The sequence below is a fragment of the Chiloscyllium plagiosum genome, unplaced genomic scaffold (genome assembly GCF_037043375.1).
Source record: "Chiloscyllium plagiosum isolate Xiang-an unplaced genomic scaffold, Cpla_swu_hap1 HiC_scaffold_35, whole genome shotgun sequence".
Taxonomy (NCBI): Eukaryota; Metazoa; Chordata; class Chondrichthyes; order Orectolobiformes; family Hemiscylliidae; genus Chiloscyllium; species Chiloscyllium plagiosum.
In genome coordinates, this window is record NW_028270173.1 from 46,716,848 (window position 1) to 46,734,563 (window position 17,716).

Consider the following 17,716-nt stretch of genomic DNA (forward strand, 5'->3'; position numbering starts at 1 on the left):
GAAGAAGGCATATAGCGTACTGGCTTTTATTGGTAGAGGAATTGAGATCCGGAGTACTGAGGTCATGTTGCAGTTGTATAAGACTCTGGTGCGGCCGCATCTGGAGTATTGTGTGCAGTTTTGGTCGCCATACTATAGGAAGGAGGTGGAGGCACTGGGACGGGTGCAGAGGAGGTTTACCAGGATGTTGCCTGGTATGGTAGAAAGATCGTATGAGGAAAGGCTGAGGCACTTGAGGTTGTTTTCATTGGAGAAAAGAAGGTTTAGGGGTGACTTGATAGAGGTGTACAAGATGATTAGGGGTTGAGATAGGGTCGACAGTGAGAATCTTTTTCCACGTATGGAGTCAGCTATTACAAGGGGGCATAGCTTTAAATTAAGGGGGGGTAGGTATAGGACAGATGTTAGGGGTAGGTTCTTTACTCAGCGAGTTGTGAGTTCATGGAATGCCCTGCCAGTAGCAGTGGTGGACTCTCCCTCATTATGGGCATTTAAGCGGGCATTGGATAGGCATATGGAGGATAGTGGGCTAATGTAGGTTAGGTGGGCTTGGATCGGCGCAACATCGAGGGCCAAAGGGCCTGTACTGCGCTGTATTCTTCTATGTTCTATGTAAATCAGAACAGTTCTGAGGAAGGGTCACCAGACCCAAAATAGTAACTCTGATTTCTCTGCACAGATGCTGCCAGACCTGCTGAGCTTTTCCAGCCATTTCCATTGTTGTGTCTGATTTACATCATGGAGGAAGGGCTCATGCCCGAAACGTCGATTCTCCTGCTCCTTGGATGCTGCCTGACCTGCTGCGCTTTTCCAGCAACACATTTTCAGCTCTGATTTACAGCATGTACAGTTCTGTCGGTTTTTACTGTGTACATCCTGCTTGGTTTGGGGAAGGCTTCCTGGGGAGTTACATGGTCATAACCCCCTCCCAGTTCACACTGAACTGAAGCTCAAACACTGCTGATTCCAAGATCCACAATCTGCAGAGTGAATGAATTAACCCTTTCTTGTGAAATCATTAATGAATTCAGACAAATCAATGATCAACAATAATTTATTGATTGGCAACTGCAATGATCAGTCTCTGCAGTTAATTGTTGATGATAAATAATGACAGATGTTTGCTGCCATAAATACATGATTGTGAACAAATAAAATAAAGGAAGTTTACATAAAAGTTCACATTTGATCACGCTGTTTCCGTAAAGTGCAAAATAGATCAGTTCAGCATAAAATAGATGAGAATAAAAATGGAAGAGTAGAAGTTAAATAGTGAGAGAGATATCAATATAACAATAAGACAGTTACAAAATTCATAGAGACTTTAACATAAAAGTTAAAATTTCGTTGCATAAAGTGCAGAAATGATTCACGTCCGACAATACAAAAACTCGCTCAGAGGGAGTTCAGGACATTGCTACATTTCAGGTCAATCACTGACCCACTGAAGACAGGGAAGATGAGAAAGTGTGAGGGAGGAACCATCCATGAAGATCCCTCTGACGGTGACACTGCTCACATTTCTGAGACAGGATGGAAACACGACTTGAGAAGGTCTCACTTGCAGAATCAGGATCCAAACCTGGGGATCTGGAATCCACTGCTCAATCTGTGGAAACACATTTTCAGGAAAAGTCAATCTCAATCCTGAATCAACTGGGTGTGAGCAATGAGCTGTAATTCTGTGTGTCTGCTGTGATATGGAAGGATGTCCATGTTCACACTGGAACAGGAGGATCCCATTATTCCTAAATGAAGCTCCGGGAATGACCTGTAGTGGAGCTCAGGAAACCCACAAGGTCAGAAATGGGCAGACACAAGGCAATCTCTTCAGGATGGGGAGGGGAGTGAAATTAATCTGACAGGGTTTAACAGTGTCTGGGAGGGTGGGACAGGGTCAGGAGGGGAGGGGAATTAGTCTGACAGGGTTTAACAGTGTCTGGGAGGGTGGGACAGGGTCAGGAGGGGAGGGGAATTAGTCTGACAGGGTTTAACAGTGTCTGGGAGGGTGAGTCAGGAGGGGAGTGAAATTGGACTGGCAGGTTGTAGCAGCATCTGGGAGAGTGAGACAGGGCCAGGAGAGGGTTGAAATTAGTCTGACAAAGTTTTAAAGGTCAGTGAGACAGGGTCAGGATGGGAGTGAAATGAGACTGACAGGGTTTAACAGTGACTGGAGGGTAGGACAGGGTCAGGAGGGGAGGGGAATTAGTCTGACAGGGTTTAACAGTGACTGGGATGGTGAGACAGGGTAAGGATGGGAGTGAAATGAGTCTGACAGGGTTTAACAGTGACTGGGAGGGTAGGACAGGGTCAGGGTGGGAGTGAAATGAGTCTGACAGGGTTTAACAGTGTCTGGGAGGGTGAGTCAGGAGGGGAGTGAAATTGGACTGGCAGGTTGTAACGGTATCTGGGAGAGTGAGACAGGGCCAGGAGAGGGTTGAAATTAGTCTGAAAAGGTTTTAAAGGTCAGTGAGACAGGGTCAGGATGGGAGTGAAATGAGTCTGACAGGGTTTAACACTGACTGGGAGGGTAGGACAGGGTCAGGATGGGAGTGAAATGAGTCTGACAGGGTTTGACAGTGTCTGGGAGGGTAGGACAGGCTCAGGATGGGAGTGAAATGAGTCTGACAGGGTTTAACAGTGTCTGGGAGGGTAGGACAGGGTCAGGATGGGAGTGAAATGAGTCTGACAGAGTTTAACATTGACTGGGAGGGTGGGACAGGGTCAGGATGGGAGTGAAATGAGTCTGACAGGGTTTCACAGTGTCTGGGAGGGTGGGACAGGGTCAGGATGGGAGTGAAATGAGTCTGACAGGGTTTAAAATTGACTGGGAGGGTGGGACAGGGTCAGGATGGGAGTGAAATGAGTCTGACAGGGTTTAACAGTGTCTGGGAGGGTGGGACAGGGTCAGGATGGGAGTGAAATGAGTCTGACAGGGTTTAACAGTGTCTGGGAGGAGAGGACAGGGTCAGGATGGGAGTGAAATGAGTCTGATAGGGTTTAACAGTGACTGGGAGGGTAGGACAGGGTCAGGGTGGGAGTGAAATGAGTCTGACAGGGTTTAACAGTGTCTGGGAGGGTGGGACAGGGTCAGGATGGGAGTGAAATGAGTCTGACAGGGTTTAACAGTGACTGGGAGGGTAGGACAGGGTCAGGGTGGGAGTGAAATGAGTCTGACAGGGTTTAACAGTGTCTGGGAGGGTGGGACAGGGTCAGGATGGGAGTGAAATGAGTCTGACAGGGTTTAACAGTGTCTGGGAGGGTGGGACAGGGTCAGGATGGGAGTGAAATGAGTCTGATAGGGTTTAACAGTGTCTGGGAGGGTAGGACAGCGTCAGGATGGGAGTGAAATGAGTCTGACAGGGTTTAACAGTGTCTGGGAGGGTGGGACAGGGTCAGGATGGGAGTGAAATGAGTCTGACAGGGTTTAAAATTGACTGGGAGGGTGGGACAGGGTCAGGATGGGAGTGAAATGAGTCTGACAGGGTTTAACAGTGTCTGGGAGGGTAGGACAGGGTCAGGATGGGAGTGAAATGAGTCTGATAGGGTTTAACAGTGTCTGGGAGGGTGGGACAGGGTCAGGATGGGAGTGAAATGAGTCTGACAGGGTTTAACAGTGTCTGGGAGGGTGGGACAGGGTGAGGAGGGGAGGGGAATTAGTCTGACAGGGTTTAACAGTGTCTGGGAGGGTGGGACAGGGTCAGGAGGAGAGTGAAGAATTTCCAAATAAGTCTACAGAGAGAAATTGACATATCATTGACGAAATTATGAAGAAGCTGGAATAGATACGTTCAAAGCTGAGAAAATAAAAAAGAATGTTTGAAATGGAATGAAATATAAAGTTACACACTCTGAAATATTCTCTCACTCACTGGACCCAGGATTCAATCACCCTCAGCACTGACTAACCACATTCACACAGCACAGTGCAGAAGGAATTATGGGTGAAGGAGTGGAGGGAGAGGGAGTAGGGAATGAGAAAATAGGGGTGAGGATTGGAAGGAGAGGTTGTGGGGGTATGGAGTTGGGGAAGAGAGGGATGAGAGGGTCATGAAGGATAAGAGAGTCATGAAGAACTGTCCCATCCAGGAGAATGTAACACTACACCTTCCAATCCCTCTCCCATCATTCCCAACACTCTGTCCCCTCAGTCACTTACTGGGAGCTGTTGTGTAGGTCCCACTCAGTGAACCTGCAGAAACAAAATAAATGTCCATTAGGATGGGGAATAATCCATTCTCAGAGAATGAGAACACAACAAGTGTGAGGGAATGGAGATTGTGTCAGAAATCCTCATTCCCACACTCCCCTCCATCCTTACACCTTATGGAGATTCTGGAGATCTCTCCCATCCCATTGACATTCAGTCAGTGAGGATGTAAGTGTTTGTGAAGTGTCTGGTCGGGTCCAATCACACAAAGGACGATCAAACAGGGAACAAGTTGTGTTTGTACGTGTGTATCTGTGTGTGGGAATTCAATCAGTTCCATTCCCCACAGTGCCCTGTACTCCCAGTACTGGAGACTCCCCCACACTCACCCAGTCCCCTCAGTTCTACATTCCCCACTCTCTGATTCTTACCTCTCCAGGGCCTTTTCCAGATGATTATTCCAAATATTGTAGCCATTGCAGCGATTAATCCAATCAAAAGTAGAAGATGGGAACGTACCACACTGTTTTCTGGGATTTCTGAAACACATTGGAATAATATCAGGATTATCTCTGTTCCTGGTCTGTGTTGATTGGTCTGTGTTGATTGGGGACAGTTTAGTTTAACCCACCCATTGGGAATTGATGGACTTGGTTCAATACATTTTGCACTCCAGATCTCATTGATGGGATCGATGTCATAACTGCACAGAGGATGGTATCCTTCACCAAGTCACCTTTTATTTGGATATGAACAGTCCTTGACTTTAGGATTGACTCTTTCAGAGTCAGGTAGCAAGCAGAGTGTCATCATCTCTGACACTTCCCTTTTTATTTGTCAGCCAGGGCTCCTTGATTGGGGCTGGATCAATCAGGCAACTCATGTTCTCTGAGGTCCTGCTGGCTAGCCTTGTTACATCACAACTTCCCTCCCCCTCTGAGTCCGAGAACATAGGCCAGCCATTTTCCTTGGAGAGCATCCTGGGGCGTTTTAACACTGGGACAGCTTCTTCCGTGTTCAGCAGATAATAACGCCAGCATCGAATGCATAGGAGCTTGCCTCTTGTGCCAGGAGTGCCTTGGCAGGATTTTATTTTCTTCTTCCAGTGGCAAAGGCATTGAGTTGGCTCCTTCCATCATGTCCATCTCAGATTCTAAACTCTCAACAATGCTTGACAGAGATAGGGAACCCATGGGTTCTGGCAGCCTTTCTGACTGCTCAAAGGGTCTGTGTACGTTTTGCTCCTGCATTGTTTACAAATTTACAACTTTCAAATGGACCTTGCGCTGGTTCAGGACCATCGCACCTGCCTGACCTTTCGACATCACTGGTCCTGATCTCACATGGAGCATGCCTCTTTCCCATATAGGGCCATTTCCATCATTCTTACACCAAACCTCCTCCCCTTACTGTGATGATACTGCGACTTTGAGAGGTTAATTTGTCCTGTTTCTTTTTAAAGAGAGGTTGTAAGGCAGAGGTATCGAGTTGTCTGGTTGGAAAGCCAGTGAAGTGACTGGCTTATGAGGCCTTGGGTTTTTTAAAGCCGGAACAATAGAAGCAGCCTGGATGGGTGTGGCCAGCTCTCGGACCTAGATTTCTAATTTGTAGTTTTTTAGCTTTGCGATTCAGCATCAGTTACTTTTGGAGTCTCAACAGGCTTGGAATGACAGTAAATGTCCCCTTGCTGCTCCTCTCTCTGAGCTTTCTCTTGAAGCTTTTCCTTCTGGCTTGCTGCAGTTACCTGTGAGACAAATCTATTTTCTGAACTTTGCCAAGGGGTCTGTTTATGGGATGTTACTACATTGAATCATTAATTAGTAATCGGTACTGTGTCTATTGATTTGGTAATTTTTCTGAGATTTATGGGATTCTAAATTCCACTTTCTTTAGCTATATTTTAGCTCAAGTGATCGATAAAGTGTGTTTTGCCTAAAGCTGAGTAGTGTGACCAATCGAATTGCATCTGGAACACAGCACTTTACATTTGCCTTTAAAATAAGATAAAGTTAGGTTCCAGGCTGCCTTCTTAAAATATTTTGCAGGGGTTTGGTCTGATCCTTAATTCCCTGCATCAAACAGTTTCTCTTGTTTGATGGAGACTTGTGTCCAGCATTGGTGTTCCTGAGGCCATTACACCCGACTCCCACAGGTCTGGGAAGATCAGATTCAACCTGGTGGATAGTCTTCTACCCATTAGCAACTCTGCTGGTCCCAACTCTGCTGTTGCATGTGGGGTAATCCCATAATCAAATAAGAACCATGACACCTTGGTAACTATCAAGAGGGTAGTCTGTTTTTCAAGCCAGCCTTTAAAGTTTGGACTGCTTTTTCTGCCAGGCCATTCAACGTTGGGTGGTATGAAGCTGTCCTTACCTGAAGAATCTCATCCCATTTTAAAAACATGACAAAATTTCTGGTTTGTAAATTGTGGTCTGTTACTTGTGCTACCTGGGAGGCTTTATCGTGCGACTGCAGAGGCTTTAAACTAGTAAGGGGATGGCTCAAATCAAAGTAACAGTGAGTAAAGAGAAAGGGCTGAGGCTGGTACAGCAGGTAAGGGGAACAGCTCAAATAGTCAAAACAGGCAAGAGCTTGGCAGTGACCAAGGTCAGAATGATAAACTGCATTTACTTCAATGTAAGAGGTCTGTCAGGTAAGGCAGATGAACTTAGGGCATGGTTGGGAACATGGGACTAGGGTATCACCGCTATTACAGAGACATAGCTCAGAGATGGACTGGACTGGTATCTCAATGTTCCAAGGTATAGATGCTGCAGGAAGGTTAGAAAGGGGGGGAGGGCAAGAGAGGAGGACAAGATTTTGGTTCAGGATAACATTACAGCTGTACTTAGGGAGGCATATATTGGGAGATTGACCAGTGAAGTTATATGGGTGGAACTGAGAAATAAGGAGGAGATGATCACCTGGTTGAGATTGTATTATAGCCCCCAGTAGGCAGCAGGAAATTGAAAACCAAATGTGTAAGGAGATCTCATATCTGTAAGAATATTCGGATGGTAACAGTAGACTTTAATTTCCAAACTAGACTAGGGCTGTCATTGTGTTAAAGGCTTGGATTGGAAGGAAGTTGTTAAGTATGTCCAAGAAAATGTTCTTCTTCAATATGCGGATGTACCAACTGGAGAAGGAGTAATACTTGAACTTCTGTTGGGAAAAATTGTAGGGCAAGTGAATGAGGTGTCCAGGGGGAGCATTGTGGTGCAAGTGATCATAATTCTATTAGTTTTAAAGTAGTGATGGAAAAGGATAGAACTGATCAAAAAGTTAAAGTTCTAAATTGGAGTAAGGCTAATTTGGACAGTATCAGACAGGAACTTGCAAAAGGTGATTGGAGGGAGGCTATTTGCAGGTAAAGGGATGAATGGGAAGTGGGAGGCCTTTAAGAATAAGATAATGAGGGTCCAGAGACAGTATGTTCCTGTTAGTGTGAAGTGTTACAAAGTCAAAAGCCTGTCTGTTCACTTTAAAATAGAAAGTGTTTTCTGAAGTTTGAAGTAAACTTCAAGAGCAGGCTCAGCTGCCTGAATGGAAAGACTGGGAGACGAGCTGTTCCAAAATAGATACATGCAGCAACTGGCTGTTAAATAGTTACCTGCAGCTCCCCTTACACCCAGCCCCTGACCTGAAGAAGGGTTACACCTGAAATGTTGGTTTCTCCACCTCCTGATGCTGCCTGGCCTGCTGTGTTCTTCCAGCCTCCTGCCTGTCTACCCTGAGCTTTGCTTGCTGTTTTGACAACAACTCGAATTTAACTGATCAGTTTAAATTGTGCCGAGGATACTAAAAACCCAATTGAGTTTGAGTTTATTGTTTTGACACCTGGAAACCAATCAAATTATAAGAATTTAGTGTGTCATGGAAGCTATAAAACATGGGAGTTTTGAAAATTTATCAGAAAGCAACTGCCATCAATCCGCGGAGCAACTGCCCATCTGACATCCTGCTCTCAAAGAAATTAGAAACAGTGTCTATCAACGATACCTTTGCATGTGAAACATCCTCGCAGTAACAAAGAAAGAAGACAACCCCAGGGAGATCAGCAGAGGGAAGACTGAAGACACCGAAGAAGATAGAGAGTAAGTGGTCTTGAGATTAAGTTAATGTAATGTTTAATAAGTGTGTTATTGGAATAGCTTTTTTTTGTAGAGTTGGGGTCAGATCGGAAGAAATTAAGAGAAGCGGGGAGGGGGGTTTGGATATGTGAATTTTTTTTGGTTTAATGTTCACTATTAGAGTTAGGAAAATAAATTGTTATTCTTTTTACGTAACAGAGGGGTTTGACCACGGCATGATAATAGAAGGACAAGGCTGGTAGATGTAGGGAATGCTGGAAGACTTGAGAAATTGAGGTTCTGGTCAAGAAAAAGAAAGAGGCATAGACAGGTATAGACAGCAGGGATTGGGTAAATCCCAAGAAATGTATAAGGGCAGTTGGAGTATCCTTAAGAGGGAAATCAGGAGGACAAAAAGGGGACATGAGACAGCTTTAGCAAATGCAGTTAAGGAGAATCCAAAGAGACTCTAAAAGTACGTTTTGGCAAAAGAGTAAATAGTTAGAGAATAGGGCACCTTAAAGATCAATGTGGCTGTCTATGTGTGGAATCATAAGAGATGAGTCAGATACTAATCACATATTTTGTGTCAGTGCGTATCATGAAGGGGGGCATGGAAGCAAGGGAACTTGGGAAAATAAATAGTAATGTCTTGAAAACAGTGCACATTACAGAAGAGGTACTGAAGATTAAAATGTATAATGATAGATAAATCCCCAGGACCTGATCAGGTGTTACCCAGAATTCTGTGGGAAGCTAGGGAAGAGATTGCTGCGTACCTCGCTCAGATGTTTGGATCATCAATAACCAAGGGAGAGGTGCCAGAAGACTGCAGAGTGGCTAATATGGTGCCACTATTTAAGAAAGGCTGTTATGAAAAGCTAGGGAACTATAGACCAATGAGCCATACGTCAGTGGTGGGTACATAGTTGGAGGAGATTCTGAGGAATAGGACTTATATGCATTAGGAAAGCAAGGACTGATTAGGGATAGTCAACATGGCTTTGTGCATGGGAAATTGTGTCTCTGTAACCTGACTGAGTTTTTTGAAGAAATAACAAAGAAGATTGGTGAAGGTAGAGGGGTGGATGATGTCCATATGGACTTCAGCAAAGTGTTTGACCAAGTTCTGCATGTAGACTGGTTAGTCAGGTTAGATCACATAGGACCCAGAGGAAGCTAGCTAACTGAATATAAAACTTGGCTTCAAGGTGGGAAACAAAGGTTGGTCTAAGAGGGTTGCTTTTTGGACCGGAAGCCTGTGACCAGTGGTGTGCCACAAGGATCGGTGCTGGCTCCATTGCTTTTCATCATTTATATAAATCAGTTGCAGATATGGGCGGGAAAATGGTAGATGGAGTTTAATCCAGGTAATTGTGAGGTGCTGTGCTTTGGGAGATCAACGTTAAGGAAAAGGATACAGTTAATGGCAGGACTCTGAACAGCATTGATAGACAGAAGGATCTTGGGGTTCAAGTCTATAGCTCCCTGAAAGTGACCACCCAAGTAGAGAGGGTGGTAAAGAAGGCGTATGGCATCTTGCCTTCATTGGTCAGGGTCGAAGAGTGTGGCACTGAAAAAGTACAGCCAGTCAGGCAGCATCTGAGGTGCAGGAGAATAAACTTTTTGAGAGTAAGCTCTTCATCAGGAATGAGGCTTGTGGCCCAAGATAAATGGGAGGGGGGGTTGGGTGAGGGGAAGGAAGCTGGGAATGCAATAGGTAGATGAAGGTGGGGGCAAAGATGATAGATTGAAGAGGAGGGCGGAGTGGATATGTGGGAAGAAATATGGATAGGTGGGACAGTTCAAGAGGGCGGTGCTGAGTTGGAAGGTTGCTTCTGAGATTAAGATATGGGGAGGGAAAATGAGGAAACTGGTGAAATCCACAAAGATCCTGTGTGGTTGGAGGGACCCAAGGTGGAAGATGAGGCGTTCTTCCTCCAGGCATCGGGTGGTTAGGGTTTGGCAGTGGAGGAGGCCCAGGGACTTGCATGACCTTGGCAGAGTGAGAGGGGGAGTTAAAGTGTTCAGCCACAGGGTGGTGTGTGTGTGTGTGTGTGTGTGTGTGTCAGAGATGTTCTCTGAAATGCTCTAAACATGCACTATGGCTGAACACTTTAACTTGCTTGCAAACATAAGCCCGAGATTTCAATGAAGTAATGAAACAACTGTCATTGTCTAAGGATTGGCACTCTGTGAGCCCAAGAAAGATCTAGTGTTGACATGCGATGTCTCCCCGCGCATTTCATTTTAGAGATCCCTGGTGGAGTTCAGCTAGAGTTTGGCAGCGGCCTTTACTCAGGATAATCACACTTTCTCTAACAAGTTCTAACAATATTCCATCCTCTGCCGTGAGCTGGTATCTCTGGGTCCAAAAATCTTTCAATTCAAAGGATATCAACTGCTTTTTGGTTTCCCTCATAAGTACAAGTTATTTCCGTTTTGAAGGGATTGGATCTTTCTGTGTCCAAAGCCTGATAGTCAGCTCTGATTAGGAGCTTGTCCAGAAAGTTTAATACCATTATAGACTTTTCCATTGGGGGTGCTACCCAGTGGTGTATTTGCTAATGGTAGGCAGTTCAATGCATCCACATTCGCTACTCAGCCTCCCAGGCGGTGTTCTGGCTTGCGATTGTAAGCACTTAGTATTAGAACCCACCACTGATGGTGGCCCAAAATTACAGGGTGGCCCTGCCTTGTCTTCTTTAAGCACACCAAGTAGTCCATGATTATCACAAATTTTAATTCATAAAGGTATTGGTGGAATGTCCTGACTCCAAATATGACCATCAATCCTTCCTTCTGTATCTGGGTGTATTTACGTGCTGCATTGGCCAAAGTCCTGGATGTATATGCTCTTGGATGTTCCTCTCCACTGAGTCACCATGAGCTAATACAACTCCAATGCTGTGCGGGAAAACATCACATGTCAATACTAGATCTTTCTTGGGATCATAGAGTGCCAATCCTTCGAGGATGACAGTTGTATCATTCCTTCATTGAAAGCTCGGTCTTATGTTTGCAACCATTTCCCAGGCTGATCCTTTCTGTCACGAGTTGATGTTACATTGCCAGGACGGAGGCCAGGTTATGTACAAACTTTCCAAAATAATTTACCAGCCCAAGGTATGACGTAAGTTCCTGGACAGACGTAGGAACCAGAGCACCTTTGATCTCCCTCACTTTATCTTCCAACAGGTGTAGCCCAGAGTTGTCAAATCTGTATCCCAAGTAGATCATTTGGCATACCCATTTTTCCCTTTTTATGCCTTTTTTCCCTTCCAATGCCTGCCTTGGAAAACCACCTTCGGACTATATCCAGTTCTCTGACTGCTCCTTATTAGTTTTCGCTGTTATTGGCTAATTTACTATCTAAGTAAATGGCGACCTGGGGTAGACCATGCAAGATGTTCTCTATTGTCCACTGAAAGATCAAACAGGTTGACAATACCTCAAATGGCAGTCTTGTATCTTGGTACAATCCCTGATGGATATTAATTGGAGCATATGTCTGGGAACCTGGTCTAATCACAATTGCAAGTAAGTGTGGCTCATGTCCAGCTTTGTGAAGGAGAACTCCCATCCTGCACCAACGTTGTGCACAAATCCTGAGGGGCTGGTTATCTATTCTGCTGTCAAAAGCAGTTTACACTTTGTTTAAAATCCCCACAAAGGCAAACCGACCCACTGGGCTTCAGAACCATTCCAATCACTGCTGCCTATTCCACAAACTGGACTGGTTTGATAATTCCTTCACTTTCCAGCCTTTTAATTTCTGCCTTGACTTTTGCCTGTAAGGCCAATGGCACTGGGCAGGCCTTACAGCATCATGGGATTGATTCCTGGTCAACATGCCAGGTGGCCTGGCTCCTCTGATAACCCCTAGATCTTCCTGGATGACCTCCAGGTAATTAAATTGAATTTCACTCAAGCAGCCATTTTCTAATTGAAACATATTGAGCCATTCGGGGTGAATCTCTCACAACTGATTTCTCCCCATTCAGCTTGGATTTGAAGCTTTTAGCACAATCACTGGTCACTGAACCAGCTGCCTTCCGTGAAAGAGCGGAACTGAAGTTGTACCCCTATTCTCTGAAGCTTCCTCAGTTTACGTTCTCAGTCTGGCCAAGATCTTGTGCAAAGTTAAGGGTTGGAATTCAGAGTGAATCTTGTTAAAGATTGGTTCTGTGATCACTGATCCAGCTGCACTCAGATCGCCCTCCAGCAGAAGAGAATGACCAGTTAACCAGACATTTAAATTGGTTGGTTCTGATTTTGATGTTGCGATGCAATTTAACTGTTCCAAACCAGATATAGGTGGATTTTTCAGGATACCAACCTGGATATGGGGCTATAATTTATTTTGCTCACCGACAGAAACTGCAATGCCTTAATGGCCAGGATCCTGATCAACATTTTAACTGTTTGTTGAGGCTTGGTTTAGAGTTTTACTATGAGCCAACCTCAAGTATCTCTGATCGATATGTCCTGAGTGAGGCTATGCAATTGCATACACCCAGGTGGTGTCCTCTCAGTTCAGTCGGACTGTCGAGGGTGTCCAATTCCATTGGAATACCCTGTAACTCATAAGCTCCACTTGCTGCATTTTCCAATGATAAAGCCAGTTGTAGTACCTGCTTGAAGTGCAGTTGGGATTCAGCCAGTAGGTGTTTTTGCATAGTTACATCATTAATTACATCATAGTTATATCAGTATTACATCATAGTTACATCAGTAATTTCACATACCATTCTCTTAGCATCTCATTAAGGGTTAAACCAATTTCACATACTTTTGCCAGTCTTTTTAACCTAGTCAGATATCCCAGTGTGGATTTCCCTGGTTCTTGAATTGCCAAATAAAAATGATAGCATCTCAGAATTAGAGGAGGCTTTTGCTCATAATATTCCTTAATTATTCCTATCAATGCTTGAAAGGTTTTAGTACCTGGTGCCATTGGGAAAGCGAGAATCCTAATAACAGAAAAAGCTGCAGCTCCACACGCTGTCAGGAGAATTACTCATTGCTTTTCACCTGCCACAATGCCATTTGCCCAGAAAATATGCCACATTATTTTCACACACTGGGCCCAGTCCTCGATGGCAGGATCGAACGAGTCAAGTTTCCCAAACAAAGGCATGATGTACCAAATGCTTCCCTCACTGAAAGGTGCCTGTTGAGAGCAAGTTTCTTCATGATCATGCTTTACTCCCATTGCCACTGAAATAACCCTACAGAAGCTAGCATTCACTCACCAAGTCACCCTTTATTTACACAAGAACAGTCCTAGACTTTAGTAGTACCTAATTCAGATTCAGCTGCCAGACCCTCAATACCTCTGACACTCATACTTTTTTTAATGTCAGTCAGGACTCCCTCATTAGATCAGGTTAACGGCCCAATCAGAGGCCTCCTATTGATGCTAATGGAAATCTGGAGTTTTCTAACCAAATTGCTGTAAGTGCTGAGGATCAATTGAATATTTCCAGCCTGAGATCAGGAGGGTTTTGTTGGGGAAGAGCAGCAAAAGACATGGAGCAGGAATGGGTAAAGGGAGTGAGGGACAGATCAGAGCAACCTCAATGAATGGTGGAACAGACAGGAGACACACACACACACACACACACACACACACACACACACACACACAGACACACACACACACACAGACACACACACAGACACACACACAGACACACACACAGACACACACAGACACATTCCAGTCCCTTACCCCACTGATAGAGCTGGGCCTCTGCCAGGCTGCTGTGTTCAATTTGACAGGAGTATTGATCCTCATCCCCAGCATTGATCTCAATCTCTTTCTGGATCTGATGGGTCCCATCGTGGTTCGGTCGAACCCCCGAGGATTGGGTCTCAGACATGACCTCTCCATTCCTTAGCCAGGTCACCTCGATGTCTACAGGATAAAACCCAGTGACCAGGCAGGAGAGAGTGAGCGGCTTGTCCTGACGATTGGGCTCCCTCCTGGAGATGAACACTTCAGGCTGAACTGTGATGGGAAAGGGTGAAACCACAAACAACAGACAGACACTGAATGGAATGGGAGAACGGTTTCATAGATCAGTGAGGTTAGATCAGAACATGGAGCAAAACTGAAATACATACCTTTCCTTCTGAAATATTCCTTTCCAGCTTCCAGATATCTCTTTAAATGCTCAACAAAGATTCCATGCAGCTGTGTTTCCCAGTAATTGTTCCAGGATTCATCGGAATCCCATTCCTCTTTCGTCATCACTGCAAAGTGATTGGTTGCGATCCATCTCATTCTGTCTGGGTCTAAACTGATATAATCCTTTCCATTGAATCCAAATCTCATTGATCTCTTCACAGAGCCACCATCACTGACCTCAACAGAATGCATCCATTGGAGAGTGTGAATTCCTGTCAGTGACCAAACAGGGATCAATCATCAGTGATTAATTGTGAACTGAAACTGAGAAATGCAGTCTGATCAAAGCAGATTGGGGATCTCGTATCAGGCCCAGGGTGAGGGGGGTTACACACGGTGCTAATCCCCAGGGCCTGTGCTGTCAGAGGGTCCCAGACTCAGGCAGCACTGCCCCTTTCTCCAGTGGCTGCCTCACCCCTCAACCTGGAGCAGATAAGGAACGGGCTCTCTGATCCGGGTCAAACTTCCAGCGTTCACATTCCCACTGTCCTGGAGTGATTGTTCTAGTCCGTGTTGTCATTTATTTCAATCACAGGCTGCATTCTGGGGGAATGCAGTCAATATCTGTCTGTTACCACACTGTCAGCCTCCACAAATGGACTGTGACCATTCAAATCTTTCTCTTTTATGTCCCTCCTGTTCTCAATTCACGGTTATATGATTACTGATTGGGAAATATCTGAACTACCAATAGTATGTAGTTCATGAATAATAGGAATGATCCTTATCCAATTAGTTTCTTTATGAGCTCTTTATATTTCTTCATTCCTCACTTTCTGTGTTTTGATTAGATTAGATTCCCTACAGTGTTGAAACAGGCCCTTTGGCCCAACAAGTCCACACTGACCCTCCAAAGAGTAACCCACCCAGACCCATTTCCCTCTGACTAATGCACCTGGCACTATGGGCAATTTAGCATGGCCAATTCACCTAACTTGCACATCTTTAGACTGTGGGAGGAAACCGGGAGCACCTGGAGGAAACCCACACAGACACGGGCAGAACGTGCAAACTCCACACAGACAGGAATCGAACCTGGGACCCTGGTGCTGTGAGGCATCAATGCTAACTACTGAGCCACCATGTCACCAGTGGTGAGAAGTATTATATTTCTGTGATACACTTAGAGTGCTCTTATTAAATACATTTCCAATAAATTACCAAAACTATTTTTTTCATTTGCACTTGACCTGACCACGTACAAACTATTTCATGAAAATTAAAAATTGACTGTTTCTGGCTGGTGTGAGGGTCTGAGTCAACCATCTCCCAAATCAACCTTCTCCTTCACAATGGTATAATGTGGGAGTAGGGGACTGTTGGTGTGTGACCCACTGTGTGAACCCTGGACCAGGAGGGGAAGAAAACCCAGTTGGGAGGGAAACCCACTTCCTACACCTTCTTTTGTATGAATTCCATTTACAGCAGCTCAGAGAGTGCACCACCAGAGGAGAATGTAAACTCAGTGTTACTTAAACCCAACTCCTTATTGAATCTCCTCCCCCCTCCCTGATGACCCAGATCTGAGCCTCAGGCTGTCCCCTTCCAGCTCTGCTTCTTAAGCAAAAAGACTAGAAAGATTTTTAGTTCGCTCTGCACCTTCACACATTTCATTGGTTATTTTTATCAATTACTTAATTTTTAAAAAGCTATCAATGTATTGCTTTGTCTAGTTTGATTGCTGAGAAAGTTGTGAATGTTTACTTCATACATTAACATGATATAAAATTAAAATTTAAAGTTGTGCTAAACGAGACCCCAAGCAGCTGCCTCTGGGTTTCTTGCTGTTGGAGAATGAGGAGCTCTGATGGCTTTTTGCAGGATGGACAAAGAGGTTTTTTTGCTCCAGGAGAAAATGGCAAGTGTTGACAATGCTCAGCAAGTCTCTCAGTATCTGTGCAGGGAGAAGCAAGACCCTTCTTCAGGATTGGTGCAGATCTTGAACCTGAAGCTTTGACTCTCTTTTTCTCATTACAGATACTGCCTGACCTGCTGGGGATTTCCAGAATTTTGAATTTATATTTCAGGTTTCCAGTATGTGCAATAATTTGCTGTCCTATTACATGTCCCTGTGGCATTAGTAAATCTGATTTGTTTAAATCAAAATGAGAAAATATTTATCACACAATGCAGGATAAATAACAGGAATGGGACACTGAGATTGCATGATGATCTATGATCATATTGAATGGTGCTGTAGGCTCAAAGGGACAAATGGCCTATCCCTGCACCTACCTTCAATGTTTCTATGAAGTTGTGTCACTGTCTGAGTCGGCTGTGGTGATAAAGTGAGTCAAACTGAAACCTAAGCTTTCAATGAGTGTTTTAAATACAGGAACGGAGCACAAAGGCCAAGAAATTTTGCTGAAAGTACGTAAAACAGTTTGGTGCTTCCGTAAGCTCCCAATGGCTCCCATTCTTCAATACCCAAGGATGTGAGGAGTGGGGTAAATGTCAGGGCTGAGCAGGTGATGGAAAAAAGGTTCAAGGAAACAGGAGAAGAACAAAGACATATCTTACCCAGCCCTGGAGCCCAGCAGTCAGTGCTGGGGAATGGATTAGGGTTTGTGATGAAAAGGGACAACAAACAGGGAATTTCTGACACGCCTGTTCTTACCTGATGTCTGGTTTGTCCTCTTCGTTATCACATTCAGAGTTTTGTTTGCCATTTCTGTATGCTCGATCACAAGGTCTGTGATGTAATCCCAGGATTTCATGTCAAAATATTTTTTGATGAACTGCTGCCTGGGGATGCATCGATGGGTTTTGCTGTCACGATAACTTATTGTAACTCCATTGACCATTGCAGTGCTTGTAGCTTCAGGAAAATCATTAATTCCAGAAACAATTGTGTAAATCACAGTAAGGTCGTTAGTAGCTGTAAATCAAAGAAAGGAGCTGATTACTAATCACCGTCAGAAACAACATCACAACAACAGCCTGCACTGACCATAATAACACCACCACAAAACTCAGGAAAATCACTGATGTCAGAGACTATCATGAAAACCACTTTAAACATGTTAATGTCTGGAAGGCACACTTCAGGAACAGGCAAATAAACATTAGGGAAAAGGGAGGCCGCATCCAAATAGCGACAATCTTCAATAATTCAGTACTTTATCACACTATCAGAATTCTGTCTGATATAATAAACAGAATCAGATACAACTGGGACAGAATTAGCTGCTGTAGCCTCTCAGAACAGGGAGTAAACACAGAATCAGACTCACTCAGATACTTGATGGAGTCAGTGTAGACACAGGGGAGAGGCTGGGATACAATCCAGGGATTGGA

The 17,716-nt window shown here is 44.6% G+C and overlaps 1 protein-coding gene across 3 annotated transcripts in view; it reads right to left on the reverse strand.

Annotated features, from left to right (window-relative positions):
• Positions 1–1,036: 1,036 nt before the first annotated feature.
• The window catches only part of LOC122545406 (class I histocompatibility antigen, F10 alpha chain-like), a 68,618-nt gene continuing 51,938 nt past the window's right edge, over positions 1,037–17,716 (reverse strand). Inside the window, exons 2-7 of one of the 3 annotated variants that reach the window (XM_087979556.1) lie at positions 17,037–17,297; positions 14,356–14,631; positions 13,961–14,239; positions 4,582–4,689; positions 4,160–4,192; positions 1,037–1,609 (exon numbers count right to left, since the gene is read on the reverse strand). In XM_087979556.1, coding sequence (XP_087835682.1) covers positions 1,605–1,609; positions 4,160–4,192; positions 4,582–4,689; positions 13,961–14,239; positions 14,356–14,631; positions 17,037–17,297 — 962 coding nt within the window. In that variant the 3' untranslated portion in view covers positions 1,037–1,604. Of the gene's footprint in view, positions 1,610–4,151; positions 4,193–4,581; positions 4,690–13,960; positions 14,240–14,355; positions 14,632–17,036; positions 17,298–17,716 lie in introns of those variants that run through there. The other 2 variants (XM_087979557.1, XM_087979555.1) reach the window with 2 other exon arrangements.